The sequence below is a fragment of the Anguilla anguilla genome, chromosome 8 (assembly GCF_013347855.1).
Source record: "Anguilla anguilla isolate fAngAng1 chromosome 8, fAngAng1.pri, whole genome shotgun sequence".
In the NCBI taxonomy this organism is placed as follows: Eukaryota; Metazoa; Chordata; class Actinopteri; order Anguilliformes; family Anguillidae; genus Anguilla; species Anguilla anguilla.
Window position 1 is genome coordinate 10,524,830 of NC_049208.1, and position 26,753 is coordinate 10,551,582.

Here is a 26,753-nt window from a genome sequence, read left to right on the forward strand (position 1 = left end):
TAGGCCTACCACAAAAGTACATATTTCAAAATTGTGACTGAATTTAATTACATGAAAATGAAATTGATGAGAACTTACTAATGTATTACGCTATACATTCTTAATTAATGTGGTATTAGTGTTAAAGTAACAATCATGGTCAATCTTCTGTAAATTAATGTGTCAGTTGGATGGAATAACGGGAAACACAATCATTGACATGACATTATAAGTACATTATGTTAGAGCTGGGTACAACCGGTTCCTTGTTACCACTGCACTCAATTCCCCCCGAGCACATCACCAGAAAACGTCCTATTTAGGAAATCCCGAAAGCATGAAGTGAGGACACATATACTACTGTCCTAAGCATAGCCATGTTCTAAAATTCCCGGAGTTCCTCGATAGTTAATAATGAATAAAATTATTGAAACCACTTGCATCAAAAATAGCTCAAATCAGATTTCCCGCGCGAATATTAAAATACATTCCCATAAAACTCACGTTTGTGCATTCAGAAACTCTTATTCTTCCCCTTTTTCAGGCCAATACATTTTTACACCTGCGCAACCGCTCTCCCAGAACAAAGCGTTGTGTCAATTTGCAATAGACTACTGCACAAGCAGGGTTGCAGCTAGTGCGCGTTTATGAATTCCAATCAAGAATTATAACCGGCTACTGCTATGAACAATGTGCGCCTCTGTGCTGTCGGCTTCTGGAAGTGGTCCAAAGAGTTTACCTAGCGGGCAACACTGCGCCATCTCGCCAATAGCCTCTCTCACCTGAGCGGCGGAACAGGCATAAAACATTATCTCTATGTTCACACGCTGCTCTGATATGCTAGGAAACATGAGAAGGATAGAGTATTCATGTTCCCGGGCGCAGTATAAAATTATCCCGAGGCCGGACGAATAAAGCAACCAGGCTTCTGTGGATTCTGTGATATGAGCTCAGGAACCTTTAAAGGGGAACATGTGAGCAGGGAATGGAAATCGGAGAGAGAGATATATCAGTAGAGAGAGACGCAGGAGGGGCGCTATACAGGTAGGCTAATGGATTTTATTAATCATCATTACTATGCAAGGTTACGCGTGGCTCTGTGCACGTTTAATACATTCAAACGAACCGAACGTTTTCTTTCCGCCGTTATGAATTGGAGTGCATAGGCTTCAGTTTGAAAAGTTGCTGGCTACCGTGCGCATTTAGTTTACAGTCTCGACTGACAAATATATACATGAATTGTTCAATATATAGTCTATTTTAAACCCCAGTTTACAAATTACTACCCTTGCAAAGTTTTATTGATATTATTATTTTAATGAAACAACTATGATACAAGTGCCTTGTGTTTTGGGTTGCGCTTAAATGAGCCTATGTATGATAATGTATTTACAAAATGCACTAGCGGGTGTTATTTTGATCTCCCGAGAAAATAAGCATAGACCAAGTAATGAGACACAGTTGGTATTAACTAGCTAGCACGCTGTCTGCAAGGATATTTCAGCGCGTGATGGCATGGCTTGCTTGAATGCATGCGCCAGAAACAGTTCAGTATTACTGACGTAATGTACAGTAAACTTATACAGTAGCCTATATCTTATTTCAACACGAATAAGAACCTGCAGTATAATCGTAAAATAGCAAGTTTAGTTAAGCAACGTTTAACATAGTCGAAGTGTAATAGTGTGTGCGTGTGTGTGCGTGCGTGCGCGCGCGAATCACTATATTCAATATTTAATAGGCTATATGATGGTAGGGGTGTGATGTTTCATTTGATTTGCGATAGTCAATTAAATATGCAACTGCTGGCTTATAATGAAGGTAATTGATTTCCAGTTGTGAGGTAACCATATAAAGTCGATAGAAGACAAACATTCAAACGTGGAATACGTGCTTATTTATTTATTTATTTATTTTACAGGGAAGTAACCAGGACTACCTTGGGCGGCTTTCAGTAACACGCCGATTCCTGAAGACGTTCGCGCAGGAGCGATATAGGAGGAAACCTTACCAAAGATGAACACGATAGTTTTCAGCAAATTAAGCAACCAAGTCCTTATCGAAGAAAATGCGAAAGAGGTGGAAAGGAGCAGTATAAACTATTTAGAAGTGCTTGATCGGCAGCATCCAGATATTCTGTCAAGCAACCAGCCAATCAAAGAGAGCTCTCCAATCAGGCATAGGAAGCCCGGGTATGTAGTTTCCCCCCCCCGTCTTTTAAGCAGCAAACACACGCATATAGTCTTTGTTTTTAAATACAACAGATGGATTCTAGTACGAAAACCCTTGATAAATGTGTTCAGTCAACAACTATGTGGAGCGCAATATCAAACGGGCAAACCTTTTAAAATATATATTTTAAAATATATTAAAAAGTCTAATATATTTAAATCACATAAAAATAACTAAATATGTATTCTTTGAACTATTTGTACATCGTGTTATCACTAGGCTATGACCTGTAATTGTAGGCTATTTGTGGGCATTTTGGTCGACGTATATGCTTTATAATCTCGGAATAAAAAAGTTATTTGAATTGTTTCCCCCAAAAGTACAGCAACTACAGTAGTTTTTTCCTACAATTTGCGCAGTGTTCCTCCGTAATCCACGATTTAAACCGACATTGTATCACGTTAATATACAGGTTTTTTGCTCAGTGATATATTACTCTCATGCAAGCTGATTTGGACGTCTACTGAACTTGTGTAACAACCGGCTGATTTAACAGGTCGTGCCTCACTTGCAGTAAAATTGCTAATGAAAATATTAATACATACATTGCATCGCTAAAATTGTACTGAGAGCAAAGAGTTCTTCGAGTTGTTCATACAGATCGAGATTACAAGGAAAATATTTATAGAATACCAACTTCAGGCAAGCTTGAGGTTACGCGTTATATTTGCGGTACGTTCAGATGGGTTCAAATCCGTTTTCGTAGCTCTACGATGACATCTACAGGTTGAGCAAGTACATACGCGTGCATAGACGTGCACGCATACTGAGCAATACTGTTTGATGGTAACAGACTGATTTGAGTTTTTAAAACGTGAATGAACTGTGCGTGACGTAAAAAGTGAAACATTACACGAACCTTGTTTGAGGTGTGAATGAAACACCGAAAACTGATTTCTAAAATTGCCATGTTTCTTCAGATCGATTATTATTATGGCGGTGTTGTATTTACAATTAGATCGATTATTATTATTATTATTATTAGTAGTAGTAGTAGTAGTAGTAGTAGTAGTAGTAGTAGTAGCAGTATTAGCTGCAGCAGGAGCAGCAGCAGCAACAATAATAATAGCCTCGTTGTAGAACTAGTATTTGTATTATTGCTGTAATGCATTTTCCTGCTGAATATTTTCATTTGCAGCTGAGATTGCATTATGATGGAGGGTAATAAAGTACATAGCATGTTATCTGTGTCTTTCCAGGCACTTCTTTTTAAATTTACATATGTTCACGGATGTTCAAGTCATGTGACCGCTGTGTTACGACAAATCAACGAAATTTTATATAAAAATCCAAACATTCCAAAGTCTGTGTTGCTTTATGGTTGTACTGGCTCAGCATGTGGCAACATCTTTGCCAGATTATTAAAAATAAGGGGGGGGGGGGGGGGGGGGGGGGGGACACAGGGGATGGTGTTCAAGTGGGCTGTGCATTGTGGCAGTGTTCAGGTTGGGGCTGAGCTGGGAAGTAAGGCTCAGGAGAGGAGTTATCCCTTCAGGGCTTTAGTCCAGTATACAGAGAGACACCTGAGCACTGCCTGAATCCACTGCCCATTCCACTGCCCAATCCACTGGTCCTTTTGTACAGAATCAGCATGTAGTCTGATGAAGCAGTCTGTCCAACCCACCCTTTATTCTCTGCTTTCGGGAGTCAAGGACCTTTATAATGTAGAAAAACACATAGGGCTGGTTTCACAGACACAGATTAAACTTAGTTCTGGACTAAATAGTTTTGCATGCTGAATCTCCACTAAAAATTGAATTTAATCTGGTCTTAATCTGTCTCTGTGAAACTCGCCCATAGTGCTCTGTGTGAGACTGGGATTAAAGTGGCATTCAGGTGTGAGGGTCCAGTTGGGCACTGTGATAAGAGCAGTAATATTTGTGACTGGCTATTTATTAATGGTTCATAAAATGTTATTTCACTTAGTGTTAAAGATGTGGGCTGTGGATCAAGGTATTCAGGTGTGAATGTTCAGCTATGGGTTGTGGCTCTAGGTGGTGTTCAGGATTTGGATGTTTATTGAGGTGGTTTTCAGCTGTGGGTTGTGGATTTAGGTGGCACTCAGATGTGTGCTCAGAAATGGCCTGGGTATTCAGATGGGGTTCAGCTCTGGTCTGTGGATTTAGGTGATGCTCAGGTGTGAGTGGTTAGGAATGTGCTGGGTGTTTCGGCGGTGTTCAGTTGAGGGCAGTGGATTTAGGCAGTGCTCAGGTATGAGGCAGTGCTCATGAATGGGCAGTTTATTCAGGCAGTGCTCAGGAGTGAGACAGTGTTCAGTTGAGGGCTGTGGATTTAGGCAGTACTCAGGTTTGAGATGGTGCTCAGTTGAGGTTTGTGGATTTAGGCAGTGCTCAGGTATGAGATGTTGCTCAGGAATGGGCACTGGATTTAAGCAGTGCTCAGGTCTGAGATGGTGTTCAGCTGAGGGCAGTTTATTCAGGCAGTGCTCAGGTCTGAGATGGTGTTCAGCTGAGGGCAGTGGATTTAGGCATTACTCAGGTTTGAGATGGTGCTCATTTGAGGTTTGTGGATTTAGGCAGTGCTCAGGCATGAGATGCTGCTCAGGAATGGGCACTGGATTTAGGCAGTGCTCAGGTCTGAGATGGTGTTCAGCTGAGGGCAGTGGATTTAGGCGGTGCTCAGGTCTGAGATGGTGTTCAGCTGAGGGCAGTGGATTTAGGCAGTGCTCGGGTATGAGATGTTGCTCAGGAATGGGCACTGGATTTAAGCAGTGCTCAGGTGCGAGATGGTGCTCAGTTAAGCGCCCCGCTCCCCCCCCTCCCAGGTCTCGGCAGAGCGGTGGTAAGGTTCGGCACAAGCGGCAGGCTCTCCAGGACATGGCCAGGCCACTGAAGCAGTGGCTGTACAAGCACAGGGACAACCCCTACCCCACCAAAACCGAGAAGATCCTGCTGGCCCTCGGCTCACAGATGACCCTGGTTCAGGTAAGCAGCCCCTGCTGTTCAGTCCCGTATCCATGGGCAACACCAGGCAGGCTGGGTTCCGTCCAATGCAATTCCGTAAATTCAGGAAATGAAACGAAATGCTATTTATTAATGAAATCACCATAGATTATGGGAATTTATCAATTTAATAAACTTCCTGAATTGACTAACCTGAAGTGGATTTGACCCCAATGTTGGTTTGCTATCCTGTGACTGCATCTTTGTATTAGAGAGAAAAAGTTTCCATGACATTTTTTAAAATATCAAATCAAATTTCCTGTTTGGCATTGGCTTAAATTTGCAGGAAGATATATTAACTGCAATTCAAGAATGTTAACCGTTTACAAGAAGTCTATTCAGCTGTTGTTTTATTGAAAATAGGTGGCATAGTAATTTCTACCAGCCAATGGGCATGGATGCATATACAACATTTAAATTTCAAAATTAATCTAGAGTGACTTTGCAGGTAAAAGGAAATGGACGGTTCACATATTTACACTTAAATTATAATAACCTATAAAAAAAAAGGAAATGTGCCTGAACAGGAAATTGCAGGTAAAATAATCCGGAACAAAACACACACACACACACACACACACGCAGAGCATGATCTTAACAACACATCAAAGGGTGTTTTTAGTCTTTTTTCAAGAAAGCCAAACGACAGGGCCCAGTTGGCTGAGAAAACGCACTCCATAAAACTTTTTCGTATGCGCTACGCAAGTGGCTGTGGAGAGGAACATCTGCTGAACTACTGAGCACTTGATGTTAATAACAGTCATATTTGTCAGTCACGATTTGTTATCGTTCAAAATGGACTATCGTAAAATAGCTTAAACACGAGGATTACTTCAGAGCCCTTTAAACCCAATAACCGAAGCACCGCGGAGTTTCCTGGCCTTTTTTCGCGAAGGGGAGAACAATGGCGGTAATGCCATCCCTCTCAGCGCTGCGCTGAATTCCGTCTGCTGACAGTGTATCCATTGGCACAAGCAGGGTATGGGGGGGAAGGGGGGGGGGGATGGGGAGTGGGGGGAAGGCTCGTCAAGGCTAAGTTTAGGGTGACTCCAGTGCACTTGGCTTCCTGTCAGCACAGCGCGGTCAGATACACACTTGAAATGCATTAACTCTTTAGGCGGCAGCAAACTTTGGAAGCACCCCCCACCCCGGCCAGCTGAACAGAAAATGTTCTGGTCATTCAGAAGTAGAAATCAGCTCAACTTTTTTAATCATCAGCCGTAACCTGCTAGAGCTTGAACTGGTGTCTGTCAAATAACTATTTGACCCGATTCTGCTTGGGCTACAGAGGCAGTCTGAGTTGCTCAGTGTAACCTAATGGGTCATGTGATCAGCCCTGCAGGCCCCGGGCAGTCTGAGCTGCCAGCCTCCTAAACGTACGCGCGCGCGCCCGCCAGAACTGCAGAGATCAGCGCAAGAGCAGCATTTCACAGGAGGCTCTGACCCCCCCGGAGGCATCGCGTGTACAAACGCTGCACATAGCCACGCTTCCCCGTTTTATATATAGGCATAAACTGCACCGCCGGGACCACAGCGCCAAATCCTTGTGATTTAGAGGCTGGTCTGGATTCAGTCAACATTTTGTCCTTAATGCCGATTCGCAAATAAATAAAAGGGCCTCTTGGCTTTTTTTTTTTTTTGTCTTCACAAAAACACAGTTTGGCAGGTCGGAGCGCTCACCACAATTAAATCACCGGGTAACGACCTCGCCAAATAATGCGACTTTTTAAGACCGCGGCCTGGATCCAGTCAACATTTGTCCAACACACTGACGTGCAAATAAATGAAAGGGTTCTCGGGTTTGCCGAGTTCAGCAGACGCAACCGATTAGCTAAATCTATGTTTGCAGAAGCAAAAAAAAAAATAATAATAATAAAGTAAGGCTCGTATTTAATTGTGAGTCACGGATACGGAGAAATGTCGACAGAATTCAGGCTTCTGTTTGAGCTTGCAATTAGCACACCGCGGTTACAGCTGAAGAGTTCGAATAAGATCCGTAGAAATGGACACGGGACGAAGAATTCCAAAAAAGGATAAGGGACTAATGAAAGAAACAGCGCAAAATCCAAAGGAAGTTTCCAAAAACGAGCGGTCCAGGTCTTTTAATTCTATCAGCCGTGGAAAAAATGTACTTTCGCTTCACTTCCAGCAGTCTGAAGTTCATGTGGAATGGTCTGTGGTCATGGATGAGCTGAACGTCACTCGAAAGTGTACTGCCAGGCAGAATGTATTACCCTAGAGCGATTATCATGCTTCAGGGTCGGATTGCCAGGTTAGGCCATTTGAAGCACATGATGTAGATTCAGGGCTGTTCAGCTGTGTTCCTGGAGAGCCACGGTGTCCGGGGTCTGTCTGTCTGTACGTCTGTCTGTCCAACCTGGTTGTCCTTAAACAACCCGGTAGAACTGTTCATGGCCTACATAAAATGAAACCTTTGTACTTTGTATCTGCAAGGAAAGCCACCACATTTTCTCCATCTCTGATCAATAAGACATCTTGTACTATAATGTGTATGATTATGAATTGAAAAGGAATTACAGATTATCAATATAATAATACCTGTTATATATTAGTACATAAGTACCAATTAGTACCAATTATGAGTAGCAAAAACACTGTTTTGATATCAACAATGTTTCTATTTATAGCATTCATTCAGATGATTTTTTTCTTTAGTGGTATTTGGCAGACACTCTGTGATGCAAGCACAAGTGGAAAGATTGGGGATCTAAGCACAGTACTTCCCTTGAAGGGCAAAGTACAGTCAGAAGGAACAGCAAGTGCAGGAAGAGTAGACGTGTTTGGCGGCTGGTCAAAGACCCTGTTGAAGATGAAATTGAGTCATACAAGCAAGGACAAATCTACCCTAAGGAGTATTAAACTATATGTGAGCAAGAGCAAAGAACCACAGGCTCTGAAAATGGAAAAAAAAAACTAATCTGGTGCTAGGGCTAGGTAAAAGTTTGAAAAGAGTTTGAAGCGAGGGGCTAAGGTGAACTTTGAAGAGGTGGGTCTCGAGTCGGTGTGGGCAGAGGGCGTTCTGACCGTTGTGGGACGCTCATTCCGCCATTTTCTGTTTCGCGGTGTTTTTGGCGCAGGTGTCCAACTGGTTCGCCAACGCCAGGCGGAGGCTGAAGAACACGGTGCGTCAGCCGGACCTGAGCTGGGCCCTGAGGATCAAGCTGTACAACAAGTACGTCCAGGGGAACGCGGAGAGGCTCAGCGTCAGCAGCGACGACTCCTGTTCAGAAGGTACGCCTCGCCTGGGAAACTACGAGACTGACTTACGCAGAGGACCGACATCTGGTCATAAGCAGACCTGGGTCAAATACTTGGGATTAAAGTTTAAGATGAATACACTATGGAGCATAAGCTTCAGCATTTGAGGGCTGCAGTATCTGCTGGTTTGTGGTGTGTTTCACCTAAATGCTTACATGAAGTCATTGCATTGGCTAAAAGGTCCACTGACCTTATTACCAAGGCTTAAACTGGCTACTAATTAAAATGAAAACACAAAAACCTGCAGATACTGTGGCTCTCCTGGACTGGAGTATGAGATGCATGCTTTAGACACCAGTGGATTCCTGCATCAGGATTTTTTTTTATTTTTTTAAATACAGCTTAAGAAATATTTAGAAAGTTTTAAGAAATAGGTATTTTTTAACCCTTTTGATACCACTAAAATCATTGCAGATGATTATTACTGACAAATTAAATGGAAGAATCTATTTTCACCAATATTCAAAACAAAATTCTTGTTAAAAATGATCGACTACAAAGTCTCAGGGCTCTTACAAGTGTTTAAAATTTTACCAGTAAAGTATTTCATATACATATTTGACACACATTTGCAAGCAACTCATGTGAAGGCTGTGGCTTATACAGTAGGCTACAGCTATACAGCAGGCTCCAATTTCACATTTAAATCATCGAGCTTCCTGTCAGCATGTCATTCTAATGCACGGTGACCGGGCCACACTGGAATAACAGTCATTGGAGGGCAAGGGACCAGCTCAGTATCAGTTACAGAAGACAGAACACAAAGCATGAGGGCTGACAGGAGAGAAAGGGTAGAGAGAGAGAGTGTAAAGAAGAGAGAAGAGAGTATTTGGAGGGATCAGCTTCTCTATTACAGCGAGAGTGAAGCTGCAAACGGTGATCACAGGAGAGTCATTTAAGTAAATTAGCCCTTGCGCCTCTGAAACCTGCACACAGGAGCTCTGGTTATGCTCAGGGCGAGACACGATCATAACAAAGACTTGGAGCCACACAGTACCAAGCTACAAACCTTCATTTTCAAATGAGTCTGAGGCAGAGTTTTGACTCAATCTTGAGTTGTGCATAACTGTTATTTAAAAAAAAATAAAAGCTGCAGTCGGCATGGCAATGGTACAAATGACCTATTCTCAGCTATCAGATATGACAGTGTGTGGATAGTGGGGTTTAAGAGTGTGGAGCAGTGGATAGGAAGCCGAGCTCGTTCGCAGATTGCACAGGCTTGATTTTGGCAAGGGCACTGCCATTGCACAGATCAACCAATGATTCTCCTCTGGCAATACACACACTTTGTGAATTTGTGGTATGGACATCGTACACTACAGATAGAACATCCCATTAGCGTTTGTCCCTTGCTTTGACTCACAACTCAATGCAAGTAGCGGCTTATTTTCTTAAACAAAAAAAAAAAAAAAAACAGGTTTCTAGGCAATATTGAGAAATATTTAAAATGCATGTGCCAAGCTGTGAGAATCCGAATAAACAAGACAAACATCAGAGACAGAGTTACAGACAGCTGTTGGTTAGATCAAGGCCAGTGGTATATATTGCATGCTGGATCCAGGGTTCCAGCTAGCAAGCAAACCGTGGCCCGCTAACAGCTGTCAATCACTTAGCGTCTAAGGCACAATAGCAGCTCACTGGCAGCCAAGACGAGGGTAAGCTATGCAGAAAAGCCGGAGTCGTGGGTGAATGGGCGCGCTGTCAGTGTTTTGACTGCAGTGCTAAATGCTGGCGTGCCTGCAGTCGTCCCCGACGGCGGTCCAGTGGGCCCTCGCTCGCTGGGATGTAATTGAAGGAAGCATGTCGCTGACCATCGGGGCCGTTTCAGTCCTTGTTTTGATTTTTAGTGAGTAAGACGAGCCTCTACGGCGGCCCAACCCGAGCCCCCGTCCCTGGTCCCGGGCCCGTTTTCGCGACTCTCTGCTCTCTCTGTCCCGCTCTCTCTGTCACAGAGGTGGAGAACCCCCTGCGCCCCGAGGCGGGACCCGCAGAATTCAGCAAGCCCATGTACCAGAGCGTGATCCGAAAGGAGGGCGTGGTCATCGGGGCGGGGCTGCGGGCCGACGCCTCCCTGGGCGAGGACTACGCCTGTTCCCCGCCGCCCAAGTACAAGAGCAACCTGCTGCACCGGTACCTCAACGACTCGCTGCGCCACGTCATGGCGGCCAACGGCGTCACGGACTCGCGCAAGCGCAACCACTCCGGGTCCTTCAGCTCCAACGAGTACGACGAGGAGCTCCTCTCGCCCTCGTCCTCGGAGACCGAGGCCAACTTCGTCTACCGCGCCGGTAAGACGCACCGTTTGTTTGTTTTGTTTTATTTCTCGTGCGGTTTCGCTAACTGCTCGCCGGGGGGGGGGGGGTCGCGTTCCGTTTTCCTTCGTCAGCTCGGGTCTGTCTGGGGCTCTTGGGCCTGTTGGGCAGAACCCGGTGTTCCTGCCAGCAAAGGCACTAACAAACGCTCATATTGTGTCATCTCGTATGATAGGCTTTTCATAGATACCTTATGGCAATGGAACGCACTAAAATAGACCAAAACATATATAGAGGATCAGAAAAGCTACTTTGCAGTAAAAAAAGGGAAATACATTTGTTTTTAGAAAATTCAAGGAAATTCTTTATGCAAGAAAACATATAAAATATATATTCCTGGCTGTTGTATACCGTCCTTGCAACCACCATGAATGCGTGAGAGAGAGAGAGAGAGAGAGAGAGAGAGAGAAAGAGAGAGCGAGAGCTAGGCCACCCAGGCAGGGCTTGGTCTGTGGTAGACATAGGTCCGCGCAGAAGAGCATTACCCTGAAACTACAGTCACTCTTGTGAAGAGAATTTTTCATTCTGGTGTGAATATTATCGGGAAGTGTGTGTTTCTTTATTTCTCTAGCGTGCGATAAACTTGAGTAAGTGTAGCATTACAACCAAAGAGAGTGTGATGGTGAAGACATTAATCCCACAGCAGGTTAGCCTGGAGCCTAGCACCTGACTGTGAAGCACACACAGTAAATGGAGGACTTCAGCCAACCACCGGCTAAAAAATCTGACGTTAGACAGGAGGTGGTAGGTGCAGACCTTCTTCTGTCGTCTCTTTGGTGGAAAACTTTTTTTTTTTAAAGTCTTTTGTTTGGAGAACCAGGGGCCTGTTGGGAAATCTGTTGAAGACACGGGGCTGGATAATTCCATCAAATGTGCCAGGAGTTCCATGGCACATTTTGCTTTAATGGGATATTAAACGCCTGGAATCCCTCTGCATTTTTCTTCCTGCTCAAAAGCCATATTTCTACCCCCGTCCGATCCGATAAGGACAATTTGGGAAATAAATATCAATTAGCCCGGAGAATATGATGGGTTTTTACTAGTGAACCGTGGATTATGGGCAGACGTTTCTGTGCGGGAAGCTTCCTGAAGTTGATCGTTTATTCAGCTGAAACGAAATAGGACCCAGAAGCAGAAATAATTAAAGTAGAATCGGGGAAATACTGTATTTAGAAGCAGCTTTGCTTTCACAGTGATGCTAACAGTACTGCTATAAAAAAATGTTTTTAAAAAAAAAAATGTTTTTGAATGTTTTCAGTGTCCCTCTCTGACATCACTAGTATGATCAAGCGTTAGGAAACAAAAATGTTTTGTTTCCAAGGTTTATTCGCATTGGCTCGAGTCAGAAGTGAACTTCAGGCAGCGGTTGAATATTCTAAAGTGATTGTCTTTTTGGCTTCCCCGTTTTCGGGAGAGGGGGGCACAGTCTTTTGTGCCACTGAACCACCTGTAGGCCATGTTCTCGGGCAGACCTTTCGTTGCCTGTTTAACCGCAGTCTGGAAACGCATAATATCTAAACCGTGTGTAATTCACGGCAAGGGGGGTGACTCATTTTGAATGGAAGACAACAGTTGACGCACAGTTTAGCCAGGGACGTGTCAAGTGAATAAAAAAAAGCAGGGTTCGAACGGGGCCACAGAGGCTCGCAAAGGGCCTTTTGAATTAGACCAAATTAGGCCACAGAGAGCAGCAGATATTATTGAGGCTTGGAGGAGTGTACTCTGTTTGAAATGTACTGTAAGTCAGCTCTGAGCTTGAAAAGGTTTCATAAGAACTGAGACAGATGCACCATTCTCTCTTTTTTCTTACTTTTAGTATTTTTGTATTTGACTGTCATGTATTGCTAAAATTATAACTTGGATATCTTTCTTCAGAAGATTACTGATGGATGCCTGAAAAGGTTTTTTTTTTTTTTACATTTATTTATAAATCAGCCTAGTAATATTTAATCAAAGCATGCATAACTAAACTAAACAATAATCACACATGATTACTGAAAAGTGCTCATAAGAGAATTTGAAATGTACACAGTGGAATATTTCGTTTTAAAATCAACTCAGGTGCAGGTCACTGAGTAGGAAAAATCGATAATTCAGGTGTAGCGAGATGACAGCTGTGGACTGTTACCGAGGAAACTCATCTCAGAAATCACAGGACTTTACGGTGCCTTTTTTTTTTTGTCCACTCCATAACGGAAAATGGAATTGCCGTTCTGGCCGAGGCAAAGGCAGTGGCGTTTATTTTTACTGCTGTAAAGTCTATCAGTGCCCTGTATTTAGCTCTCTCTCTCGAGTATTTCCGCGTTTCTGATGTCAGAGGCTCGCAGGACAGGAAAGGAAGCTTCGCCCTGCAGAGTGTGTTTAGCGTGTGTTCTGGAACGTATCGCGGCGATAAGGTGACCAGGAGGACACACACCGTTTTCTGGGAGATGGTGTGTGTGTGCATGTGTGTGTGTGTGTGGTGAGCGGAAGAGGTGTGAAGGGAGACTGTGTGATAAAGCAGAGCTCTCAGACTCTCAGGGCTTGCAGTGTTGCAGTGTCTGCCCGTTCTTCAGTGCTTGCCAGCACCTGAGTGCTAAATGGGAAAACACTGATTGGCTACCAATCAGGAGTCCACCCACCTGATTTTCAAGGTATAGATTGGCTGCTGATTGACAGGAAATGACAAACCCTGTTTAATGACAAATATTGACTGAATCCAGGATATTTTTTAAATGTTGCCGTTTCACTTACTGTTGGTGCAAAAAAGAAAAAGAAATGAGTTCGGATTCAATCAACATTTGGAACTTTACGTTGGACCACATCTATGGCTATTGTCCACCTCCAACCCTTACCTGGAAATTTGTCAGCTGAGAATCAACTGCTTGTTGGGAATTTATCCATAAAGATTAAAACATAAGAGTACACAATGAGGGCAACATCTCATTTAGGGCATCTAGGCTTATCGCATTCCAGGAGTCTAGAATCTAGATGGTTCCAGCTGAGGTCAGGGAGATGGGTGAACCACCAAAATGCCACAAAAGTTGACAGCAAAGAACACAAACACCACCACGTTCTACTTGCATGGGCCAGACCTGAACAGATGCCTCACCCTGGTACCAAAACTGTCGTACGGTCCGTTGTTGAGTTGTGTTAGGTCACTTGTTTACAGCCATGTTGCATAAGCTGGGGTTTTCTGGAGAGCCAAGATCATGAAAACACAGAAGCGAATGTCTTGTAGCTTCCCAGCAATCAAACACCCGCCAGGGTTTTGAAAATCGGCACCACGGTGGTCCGGTATAAACATGAGGCTTAAGACGTTTCATAACATGGGGCTAAAGTTTTATTCCATTTCCTACACTGAGCATGGAGTTGGTGCATTGTGCGTTTGATTCGACTGGTGTGAATGTCATGTGAGAGTTTGGGAACCACTGCTATAAACACTAAAATATGGTTTTTCCACTGGTTTGGTTTTACTTTAGGTTCTTATGAGTAGTCCCAGCTGATCATCTACAAAGAAACATGTTCATTTTTAAATGAATTATAAACTAGTTTCATTTGACTCTAATAGGAGCCATGCATGGTCTATTACAGTTCATTTTAAACTGAAACTTTTTGCTTTTGTACCTATGGATGATACCAATCCTTTGGATTCATTTGTTTGTAATGTAATCTCTAGTGTTAAATTAACTCTCAAAGTGTATATTTTACCCTTAGACAGTGTATTTGTATGGTCCATGTGGACCCGCATAAACACAGCTAATTTGTAATTAACTATGAATGTCTCTCAGGGTGTCCTTTTTTAAAAACTGCTATTGTCCATTTTAAATAGCTGCTTGTGTACCGAGTTAATCCGGGTCAGGTGCTTGCTCAAGTGCCGTCCGGTTGATATAAACCTGTAACACCGGCCAGCGTGACCGAATAGGATCGCCTTCTCAGAAGAGGTCACGGGGCAATGCTAAGAATCAGTAGCAGTCCGGACAACAAGAATACAGTGACCCGATGGAAGGACCCTGTCAGCAGAGCCATCTGTCTGCCAGTGTTTGGCAAGCTCAGCACCGTAGCATGGCACATGAGATCAAGATCAGTTGCTAACCCTTTAAGGTTAATGAGATTAGAGTGTTCTTAACTGAACATTCTAATGCTGATGTCACAATCCCTACTGGTAATTGAAAGCAATGGAGTTCTAGAACACTGACTTGGAATTTTCAAAAAAAAAAACATTCCACAAATCCTACTCTTCAAAGGGTTAAAAGAATGCAAAACAGTTTGTAAACGGTCCTGCCGCTAGCGGAATGTCGTAGCGCCGACCTGCCAAGCGCTGGCCGGAATGGCAGCTGTTCCTGCCGGCGGTCCGATAGGTCCTCGCTTGGCTGGGTGAGTCATGTCCCCGCAGTTGAGCATTCTGTAACATCTCTTCCCCCCTCTGGGTAGATAACCAGATGAAAAGGGAGGCTGTCTGCAGTCCATTGTTCCCATTATGTATCTGGCACAGTCTAAGGGTACAGTGATTGTTAGCCACATCTATTTTCAGGAACACATTTTTTTTTTTGGGGGGGGGGGGGGTGCTTTTTTGTTTGTGAGTGTCTGTATTTTAAATTCAACGCAGGCCTTCGGAGATTTGCAAATTCATCGTGGTACAGTACATTGCAAGCAGAAGACCCGACGGTACACAGAGCTCTCACCTCAAAACAGGCCTGCGTGTTAAATTACGTTTTTTTAGCGCGCGATTGTTCGCCTGTTTTTTCAGCGCTCGCTGTAGCCGTCTGTGACCTGGCGCTCTCGTCCGTCGCAGGAATGTACAGTGATCTGCCACTAATGCCTTTCACAACCGTAGAAAAACCTTCGGTAGCACCGCACCAGCGCAGCAAGGCCAACGGACAGTCGGTAACAAACAAAAAAAAAACACACTCAGGACAAAAAAAAAAAGTCAGAAACTATAAAATTTTATAGGTTTTCCTTGGCGTCAGGGATTGTTTGAAAGAAAAAAAAAATCTGCATTGTAGATGTTTTAGGCAAAGGCGTTTGGAAATAACATTCTGTTCCCTGTTGGAGGTCCACTTTCCAATTTTCTGTCCGTGGTCCCCCCCCCCCCCCCCCTCCCCTCCCCCTCCCCCTCCCCCTCCACCCTGGTTTGGGATGACCGGCTCGCATGCGGCCACACCCTGGAGATGAACGAGAAGCACCAGACCAGACCTCAAATAAACAGTGTTTTAATGGAGCCGGGCCTCCCACTGCGCCTCCCCGCTGCGCCTCCTCGCTGCACCTCCCCATGCGCCTCCCCGATGCATTGGGACACTCACTCGCTCTTCACCGCTACGATGGCAGTGGACACTTCCCTTTCGCTTGCAGTTAAACGCAAGAGTTACTCTTTTACTTCAAGATGGCTTGGCAAGTTCCCGGGCTGCCAGAATCAACTCGCAGGACCGTTCGAGAATAAAGGAAGTCGCTCTGGCGTTTACTTGAAAGTCAGAGTTAAAAAGGAACGTTGATTGAATCAAGGCTATTGTTTCGTGAGCTCTGGTTCGTAGACTAGTGTCCATCCAAGGTGCTGCTGACTGATCCCGTGGCTGAACCGAGTACCGTAACTCGAGAACTGCACTAGTCACATTACATTACGTTACACTGAAGCGGCAGACATTCTTATCCTGAGCGACTTACAGTGCAAGAGAACATACTGGATAGGAGTTATGAGCAATAGTGCCAGGCCTGGCTGACAGCGAGTGTAAATGCAACATCAGCAAAGCGCTACGTGATGCCAGCCTAGGACGTCAATACGAATCAGATTCATGTAGCTTAACATCCGCATTACACTATAAAGCATGCCGTCGAAGTCCTACATTAAAAAAAATAAATAAAATAGAATACTTAAGAAAACAGCACTAGAGAGAATAGTAATAGGAAAAGGGCCGCAATGTGTACTGAAGAGGTAATTAGCATAAATGGTCCTTATAAGGAGGGGAATGACAGATAACTGCTGTTGCTGCTATTGAGAAAGACTGTGCAGAATCAATGGCTTGGATTCAGTCAACATTTTTCTTTTGGGGACAGATTTTAGTTTCCAACTTCAACGTTACAGTTTGGCAAACTCAGAAATAATCAAAATTAGCACACCAAGCTGTGCTCGTGAAGGACAAATTTCATACTTGAACTTGTGCCAGTTAAAGTTAAGGACACGTTTTTATTGAATCCAGACCTTGCTTTGTCCTTACAAATGAATGTGACTGTTGCAAAATACAAAGGCAGTTTTTATGTTAATTGGGGAGAGCCAAAATTGTGGACAAACGCTGATTGAATCCAGGCGAATGTTAATGAAACTGTTGTTAGTGAGCTCAGCAAAAAACCAAAAAAAAAAAGTCTCCACATTCACACATGCAAGGCAGATGTACCTCTGTACACATGGAAGGAAAACAGCAGCTTCTGAATGCTTATTTTCATTTGAAGAAATACTAAATTCAGACTCAGCTTTAGACTTTCATTTAGACTTTCCAGCAGTTGTTTGACTAGTTGTAAAACAGCATCATTACGTTCGTAAGTGTTCGTACCATATAAAATCTGAAACTGGTCACAGCCTGCTTACACTTGAATAGTGAGAGGTCTGAATTTCGGAGCTGACGGACAGCCAGAGTGGGGCTTCTTTGATTGGCTGATGAATGAATAAAAGTGTTCAATAAACCCTAGGAAGGTACAAAACTGGCACTAAAGATCGCACACTCGAGGGATGACTAACTCCCCATTGAAAATAATAATAATAATAATAATAATAACAACAACACTGAAGTTTCACTGAGATACGTTAGAGAACATGCTATGTTTTTGAATTATGCTTGTTTTACAGCACTGTTTCGGAATACAGTCCTGGCAGGCCACAACGTCTGCAGATTTTTAGTGTTTATCACCACCAGTGATTCATTGGCGTTGCTGATTGGCTAAAGACCCCACATACTTTGATCCCGAGGCCTTATGCCTGCAGGTAACTCAGTCCTGCAGGACTCGAGTTTGACACCACTGCTCTAAGATGTGGGGCTTGAAGGAAGAAAGGCGAAGGTCAGACCTCCATCTTGGAGAGCAGCAGCGGCTACTGGTTTTCAGTGGGTTTTATCACTTGCGTGCCTATTGAGTCACACCGTCTTTCCAAAGCCTAAATCGGCTGCTGATTAAAACGAAACCACGCAAACTCGCAGACGCTGTAGCCCTCCAGGACTTCACTTTCAAAACTTCTGGTGAAAGGTCTTTCCATTGAGTCGGTACATCGTGGTACAGGCGTGGATCAATTCCAACGCAATTTGTTCTTGAACACGTGCGCAAAAAAGCGGTTGCAAAAATGACACATTGTTGCACCGCAGCATTTGGACCACCGTTGTGAAGATCGGTCACGGTGTATTTTGCGCAAAAACTTTAATTTTGTGCGGCGAATGTCAAGTGAAAGCAAACGCACGTGCTGCTGCAGCAAAAACGTTAGCCTAGCGGCGCGAGTGCACCACTGAGATTAATGGAACAAACTCTTCACCGGGGGGAAAGAGTGAGGCTTTTGGTTTAAGGGGGTGCTGAGGGGAGCCTCTGTCATACTCAACGGCAGATATTAATGGCTTGTGAAGTGGCGGAAGAAATGTTTCGCAGACTACATGAAGTACAGATATCGTTTTTCTTTCTCTCTAAACCGAGCGACGCGGCGGCGTTTGTTTTGGCCGGGCCGAGGAGGAGCAGACGGCGGCGGCGGCGCGGCGGTCCGCGGTACTCGTCGAAAAACGGTCCTGGCGGGAACGGTGCCGACAGCGGGCAGCCACCTGGGCTCTGTGTCCTTTTCCGCTAAACCGGTGCTTAGGCTACGCGCGTGTTTAAAAAGCGAAATCCGCCGCTTTGGCTGTGGCGTGCGGGTTTTTTTTTTTTCTCGCGAACCGGCGATGCGTGCGCGTGCTCGTAAAAAAGAGAGTCGGGGGGGGGAGACACGGCACCAGAGAGTGTTTAAAAACCACGGGGGGAAAGAAAAATGAGAATCAGCAAAAAATTCCTCAGACTCACCCCCTGCCACACACACACACACACACACCTGCTCTACAACATCGGAACATCTTTCGCAAGCAGCTGAAATCGTTGGCTGTTTGAAACTACCAGGTGATTCTCTCGACTGGGGGGGGGAAAAAAAAAATGTCTGAAAGGTTTTGTGAACTGTTAATGAAACTGGCGGAACTTTGTTTTAGTCCAAATGAAAATTATGAATGGAAGATAAACATGTAAGGTATAAATTATGCTCATTTTTTAAAATTATTTTTGAAATATAAACAATCGCTTTTAATTCATAGCAAAGCAGAAGATATGATTCAACAAGGTGACCTCGCCAGGACCCTGAAAGTCTCGAGAATCTGGTGATGAAATTTCAACGTTTTGAGTTCACAGTGCAAGCCCCAGAGATAGGACTCTTCTGGAGAATTATTATTTTTTTACGATGTCTACCTTTTCTGCATTAAGGAACGATGCGGCGTGTGTATTCCCTCAGCAGCAGAACGAAGGGCGACGCTGCGAAGCGGGTCGCCGCTGATTGAATAACACGCTCTCGTAAGAACGCTCGTGTGCCGGACTCCGAGGAGCGCTCGTGAAAGCAGTCAAACGTCTTTTTCTCTCTGCGAGAGAGGCGCGGTCGGCGAAGACGCCGCCACTTCCGTTCGGTGCGCTGCGAAGTCCTCAAAACCAAAACATCTGCCTGGAGAGGAGTCACTTCCACAACCCTAATAAACATCCAAACGAAAGAACGTGCCGCAGAGCAAACCAAGCCTAACCGACCGGTGTGCAATCAATGAACGGAAAACAGGGAGAAGAGCAACAAATTACCATTGAAGTGCACAGAGCAAAGACACACACACACAGAGCACAGAACCCTGCCTTTTAAAACTGGCAGGACTGGGCTTTGTATTTGATTCTGTACACACACGGGCGTGCCTGCATTTTTCCAGTGCTAGAAAATTGGATGCTCTCACTGTCCTCTTCTGATTGTAGTCGGAGCCAAGTTAGAATACCCCTGTCCCTTGTCCTCCCCAGTCTCCTGCCCTTGTGCTTCACTGAGCCCCCCAGCACCGTTTCCCCAGGGGCTAGTGGCACCCACAGCACTGTTCCCCCTCTTCAAGGGCTTGTGGCCCCTCCAGCAATGTCCCCCCCCCCCCCCCCCATCTCTGCTGGGGCCTGTGGCCCCCAGTGTTACCCCACTGCATGGGCCTGTGGCCCCGTACCGCTGTTATTCCACACAAACTCTAAACTGCTGGAATGCACCTAGTCTCTGTAATGCACAAAAATAAATAAATACATTTTTACAGGCCTTGTGATGTTACACACACACACACACACACACACTGTGCTCAGTATTTAATTTTGCTTCTTTCAATCTAAGAAATTAAAAAATGAGACTGACTTGTACCATGTTATAATAATTTTAGCCTTGGCAAGCTCTCTCGTTCACAAGAGTCCAATCACAAATTCTTTTTGGACATTTCTTCCAGTCAAAAGCAACTCCTCAGTTTCAAATACCTGATACTTTCAGCTGATAATGAAAGTTAGCATGCTCTAGAACACTGGGGGCTAAAATCGAGGTTTTAAAGGTTCAAGTTCTTTATTGTGGTTGTGATTTTCTTTGTTTGGATGTAATGTTCTTTGTTTTTATTTCCTTTAGAAAAAATAAATAAATGATAACATCGACATGTCGTCCCAGTGAACATTTTCGTGGTGAAAAGTCAATAACAATGGCGTCTAGGCATTCAGGTGAAAACCCAGCTACATTCGTTCGAAAAGTGAAAGCTTTCTAGCCGACTAAGATGTAACCAAACTATATCTGGGTAAAATCTGAATGACCTTGGGAGTTAACCTAGTCCGTGTATGTCAAAAGGTCTTTTCAACCTAGATTTACACCCCTTTAGATGTCTAGATTCCGGCTTTTGCTCCCTGGTATGAATCTACAGTATCATATTAGAGGAATAATATTAAGGAATGGCCCCTGGTAATGACCTAAACTTCCTTCAGGATGACCCACCCACTTTGACACCTGTCAACAAAGAAGTGACTTAGAAATCACTGACCTTGTGACCAGGCTCTGCTCATCTCCACCTCTCATTCACATTCAGTTCAATTCATTTTAATTTGTATAGCACGTTTACAGAGACACAGCCATAAATACACTTTATAGTGGAAATACTAAGGAAAACTGGGCCTGGAACCCGGCCTGAACCTCCAAAATGTTCGCAATTGGTGGCTATAGAAGAGGGCTCATCCTCCACTGGCCGACCCAGTCATTACATTCATACCCATTCATTCTGCCTTAACTAGAATGAATGGTTATAAATGTAATGAGGGATTTAGCGGAGCAAACAATAAAATGGGGTTGGGCAGGTTACAGTCAGAGGTGGTTAAATGCGTGTGAGGGGACAAACACAAGGCTTATTCTTACATCTGGACACTTTCATTAGCGATCCCACAATACCCTCCTTATGATTTCCATATGGAGCACATGCTACACTGACTCAACCATTTCAAACAGCGGCGGAGTCGACCTTCCCTTGAAGTCCGTTCTCTTACCCTCGTCTCCTGTTGCTGGTATTGACTCCGATGCGTCAACAGTGCAATTTATCAATAATTACTCCAGACATTTGTACTCCATTAGGAGGTCGAGCGCCCCGTTTGAGTCCTTTGTATTGCCGTTTTCTCATTTGATTGTAGAATGCAAACACGAACTGGATAATTGCACGCTGTCATCCTCGTTTCCATTCTCACTTTCACGGGCTCCTCGAGGCGGGAATCCTCTGAGATGATGTCACCGCGGACGAACTTCGCTTTTGAAATAACCTTTCCGGCTGTTGTGTTTTCAGAGACTGTGGACCACGGATCAAGAAAATGTGACATGTGAGTACCGCTCCTCGCCGTCCTCTTCCTCTGGCAGTCACTCTGCCTCTCCCCGGTCGGGGAACATGTAGTGCCCACTGACTGCCCGCTGTTGGCACAGCCGCCGGTCCCACCGGCGTTTTGCGAATCGGTGCCACGGGAGCTTTCTAACTGACGTTTGAGGAGAGGCTGTCGAGACGAGGATCAGCTGTTCAAAGGATGCAGGACGGTTGCAAATCGGCCCGCTGTAGTGGCAGCTTACAAAATACTGGCAGGCCAACAGCTGGCATCCGCCATGCTTGCTTACCAGGGCCTTCCAGCGATTTTCCCGATTTTGTACGTAATAATGAGTAAATCAACTACCATTTTTGTAACCGTTTCACTTCACACTTCACAACCAGGTGCTCCAGTGGGCCAAACAGTTCAAATCAAGATAGAAATCCAAAGGAAGGACACTATCCACAGTTACAGTCTAAATCAGACCTGGGTCAAATACGTATTTGTTGTGTATTCAAATTCTTTTCTGTCGTGTATTGATCTTGCCTGGTGTAACTGAGCCTGCCAATATGACCAGAAGGCGGGGTCTGCACTTCTTGTGAGTATTTCATTTCATTGCTTCCAATACACCAGACAAGATCAGTAAAGCGTAGAAAAGTATTTGAATCCAAAACAAATATGTATTTGACCCAGGTCAGGTCTAAATATTTTCAGTCCTAATTTCAGCCTTTCTGATCTGAGCTGGAAGAGAGCTCCACTCTCAGGGTGCACAACAACCGAAAGGGGCCTTGTCCAGCTGACTCCAGAGGTCATACCTGGCTACCAACAACACCAATAATGATAATAATAATAAAAAAGAGCCCTTGGCCGTAGTTAGAATTTCATAAACTGTGTTTAATTTAAATCACAGCTCGCAGAAGGAAAAGGGGCGGGGCAAGGACGAGACGTACTGGAAGGAGATCAACGCGGCCATGGCCTTGACCAACCTCGCCCAGGGAAAGGACGGCGAGTCGGGGACCACCAGCTGCATCATCCAGAAGTCCTCCCATATATCAGAAATAAAGACCGTCAAAGTGCCCCTGGCGCAGAAGTATTAGCTCGTATCTCTGCGACCGTCACAACATTCCTTTTGGAGCCTTTCAGCATCTTAACATTTTTTTTTTTTCTTTTTTCTGGATTGTTTGGCAAAACATTTCTTTTTCTCAAGCGCTCTCTCTCTCTTTTTTTTACCCACGCATTGAGAAACTATTGGTTTTTGTAATAACTATTAATGTTATAATTGCATTATGCTGAATGAAGACACTTTTTTTTATAATGTTAACTTATTTGATAAATCAGACATTTTTTTCTAATCTGAAAATTGTATTTTTCTTTACCGACGTGCCTTTTCACCTGAGAAGTACAGTCCATGACTGAGACATAACTGTTGTTTGAAGTTATATTTCTAAAAAAAATGATTTCAGTATTACTTTTTTCAATTTTCTGACACTATTTTTGAAAGACTCTTGGAGCTGCAGTTCCTAAAGACCCAGGCAATTCACCGAAGCAGTACTGAAGCCTCAAACGTCACCCCGGTTCATGTGAGGCCTGTGGCTGTTTTCTTATTTTCACTGAATATCCAACATTATCTCCAACATCAATTCATCTCTGAAGTAAAATATTTTTTAAAAATTGTCTCAGACACAAGAAAAAGAACAACACTGCCGTAAATTTGTTGTTGAAAGGAAAGACCTCTTTCAGAACAGGTGAGGACCTCTGAACCACTGTAATTTTGTCCGCTGGAGTGTTACTCATTTTCGAATGAGGTATTGCCCAAGCTTGTTATTCGGCACATGGGTTGTGCCTTATTATTCCTCCTTATTATATGGGTTTTTTTTTTTTTTGTAAAAGCACGTCCTTTTTGGCAAAACGTTTAAAGACGAGGCAAAACCGCGTTGCTGGAGGACCGAATGGCGGTTACCTCTAAACAAAGTCATGTAAATGGTTTCCTGCACGGTCATTATTCCTGAGGGTCATCATTCATTTACAGCCCTGTTGTTTTCTTCAACGGTTTTTTCGTTCTGTGTTTTTCATTGGCCACGAGGCGTGGAAAAGAGCTGCTCGAGTGCCACCTCTTTCACCGCCCTGGACGAAACGCTGTTGCACGCACCCATCACAACTTGCTTGGAGGTAGATTTGGACTGCATGGGAAAAAAAGTGGTGGTGATTGTAGTATGCATCCAGGTTTTTGGATAGAGAAGAAAGTGGCCAGATTGTATGTGGGTTCATAGGATTATGAGCTTTGGAGGGGGGGACTTTGACATTTGTGAGTGGGACTTTGACATTTGTGAGTGGAACTTTGGCATTTGGGAGTGGGTATCTTTGCATTTGGGAGTGGGTATCTTTGCATTTGTGAATGAGTACTTTGGCATTTGTGAGTGAGACTTCTTTGTATTTGGGAGTGGGTATCTGGCATTTGTGAGTGGGTACTTTGGCATTTGTGGGACTTTGGCATTTGGGAGTGGGCATCTTTGCATTTGTGAGTGGGTATCTGGCATTTGGGAGTGGGCATCTTTGCATTTGTGAGTGGGTATCTGGCATTTGTGAGTGGGTCATCTTTGCATTTGGGAGCACAATATTTTGTCCTGTTCCATATGAAAATGCAATGTTCCCCCTTGTAGCAGTCCATTGCAGTCGCATAACACACTAGTGCTATAAGTATTGATGTGGCAGTATACCACCCAACAGCGCTACTAAATGGCTGTAGCCAGCAGAATACCATCCCAAACCCAAGTCTTGTATTTGGCTGAGGAATGCTGGTCCGTTGCCTTTTCCCTGAAAGGGCCCACTGCCACCAATAAAGACTGCTGTAATAAAGTGCGGCTGGCAAGTTTATGCAGTAATTTGAACGGCAAATTTCGGCAAGTGTTTACGTTTTGTCTAGTAAACAGCATTTTTCATGAAATCCAGATAACACCCAATTCATGCTTTGTAGGCAAAGATAAAGTAAAATTCACTATTACAAATATCAGGAACAATACAGTGTAGAATGAATGAATACTGGCCACATATTTAACGGAGGTTTGTTTTTTTTTTTTTAAAGAAAATATTGAGATTTTTCAATTTATTTGACTGATAAATAGCCCTTTGAGAATAATATTAAGGGTGAAGAATGAGCTTTTTTATTGTTACGTTTTGCAAACTGTAAATATGTGTTTAGTGTTTTGGGGTCTTGTTTTGCTCTTGCAATTTGCGTTTTTCTGCCGTTTTCACGATCGGCGTTCGCCATTTGCTTAAATAAATCCACACAGACTGTCCTGAGTCCCCGTTGAATTTCTGCGCTCTGGTGACTGTTGGTTCTTTTTCCAGCGCACTGAAATGTGAAACGGGCAGCTAGTAAATATGCACCTGTGCGGGAAGAGTCGCCTGAAATGACTCCTCGCGGTGAACCCCGGCCAGCACATGCCCGTGCACAGCAGGGTCCCCTGATATGACCGGGGGGGGGGGGGGGGGGGTCCTGTTTTGTCTGAGCTCACCACAGTGACGTTAAATCGTACACTGTTGTGTCTTGGCCTGCGGGATATCGACACTCATAAATATGAGAAATAACTGGAAACACAGAGATAGGTTAGCACAGCAGTGCTGTATTCATGCATGCAGGCACACACACACACGCACGCACGCACACACACACTAGATTAAATTAATAACTAAAATTGATTGGCAGCTTTATTATACTTGTTAATACTTTCAGCCCTGCCTCTCCATCTTAGACATTGTTTCCAGAATTGAAATTTCTGTTTCTTCTGAAAAAGTTTTTTTTTTTTTTTTTTTAAGCTATAAAGGCTCTGGTAATTAGCTCTGATACTTAAAAACGTCACATCGACTGGATAAGACAAAGAGGACAAAGTTTTTTGATTGTTTTTTTTTTTTATAAAATCCAACAGTTTATGCTAATGAATGCGGCTACTGCAGTGTGGCTTCTGTTCAGAGCAAGGTGCTCACGGCACAGGATAAAGGGACAAGTCCTAATCTGTTTGACATACTGAAATTCAGCTGTCTGGAGTTTTTCTGTTGGTGTCTACAACAGGCCAGAGAGACGTTTACACATTTGATTTGATTTGTCATACGTACCAGTATTACCTGTCAGCCAGCACGTTTTCAAGGCTTTTTGTGTATGTCAGTGTGTCATCATTATGTCAAGTGTTTTGCCATGTTACATTAATCACTGTTCTTTGTGGTTGTTTTTTTTTTACTCAAGAACCTGTCCATGCTATTAAAAGGTTGTGTAAATATTGCATCACTACAGTTCTAATAAATGGCAAGAGAAAATCAAATATGACTGTATGAACAAGTTGGATCACTAGTTTTTTTTTTTCTCTTTTAATCTCTCAATGATACAATTTGTTTGTCAGAAGTTACCACTTCTGTTCTGTCCTTGGCAGACAAGGTACACAATGCTTGAATTGTGAAGTAGCTCATGTACATATTTTAAAATTTAAGATTCTGCACACTTTTATATTTAGTCTCATGTTTGCCTTAATGGGAATATGTGGATATGTATTAAAAGCACTCACAATGCTCCATTTTAGAACATTGAATCGGAACTCTTGTGTACTCTTCACTGACTGTCCTCAGCCTGTACTGTTTGCTTATACACGTACTGTTCTATATGACGATAACACACCTTATCAGCTTTGGAATCCAGTGAGTACATGGGAGCATATGGTTCCAATAGCTTTCTTTTAAAGTGCCTTGCCCTTCTTACACAATTTGATTATGACAGATATTAGAGAGAGAGAGAGAGAAACAAACTCTACACAAGCAGAGCAGACCGCAATCTGTTACAGAGAAAAGGGTTTGGGTACTGTGTTCCACAGATTTTTTTTTCTTCTGAAGAATGGAATATAACTACTTTGTTCATACTTTTTAAATTCATAAATTATTAAGGAGTTTAAAACTGGTGATTTTTCAATTTTATTTTTGTTAAGTTATATGAATTTAAATGTTGACAGAGACTGGATATTTGTCCTATGACCAAAAGCTTACCATCACCTTATAATGTGGGAATTGCTTTGTAAACCCTTTCAAGAGAACAATGGTTTCTTTTTTCCAGAGCAGTGAATAAATGTTTTTACAAAAAAAGCTGGCACTTGTGTCTCATTTATTT

General features: G+C 43.6%; 1 protein-coding gene across 1 annotated transcript; it reads left to right on the forward strand.

Moving 5' to 3' along the window:
* Positions 1-938: 938 nt before the first annotated feature.
* LOC118234427 (homeobox protein Mohawk-like) lies at positions 939-23,452 on the forward strand. Its single transcript, XM_035430950.1, has 7 exons — positions 939-1,023; positions 1,901-2,171; positions 4,997-5,156; positions 8,273-8,426; positions 10,406-10,741; positions 21,595-21,628; positions 22,515-23,452. Exons 2-7 carry the CDS (start codon positions 1,996-1,998, stop codon positions 22,699-22,701), a joined length of 1,047 nt encoding a protein of 348 aa, XP_035286841.1. The 5' UTR covers positions 939-1,023; positions 1,901-1,995; the 3' UTR covers positions 22,702-23,452.
* Positions 23,453-26,753: the final 3,301 nt, after the last annotated feature.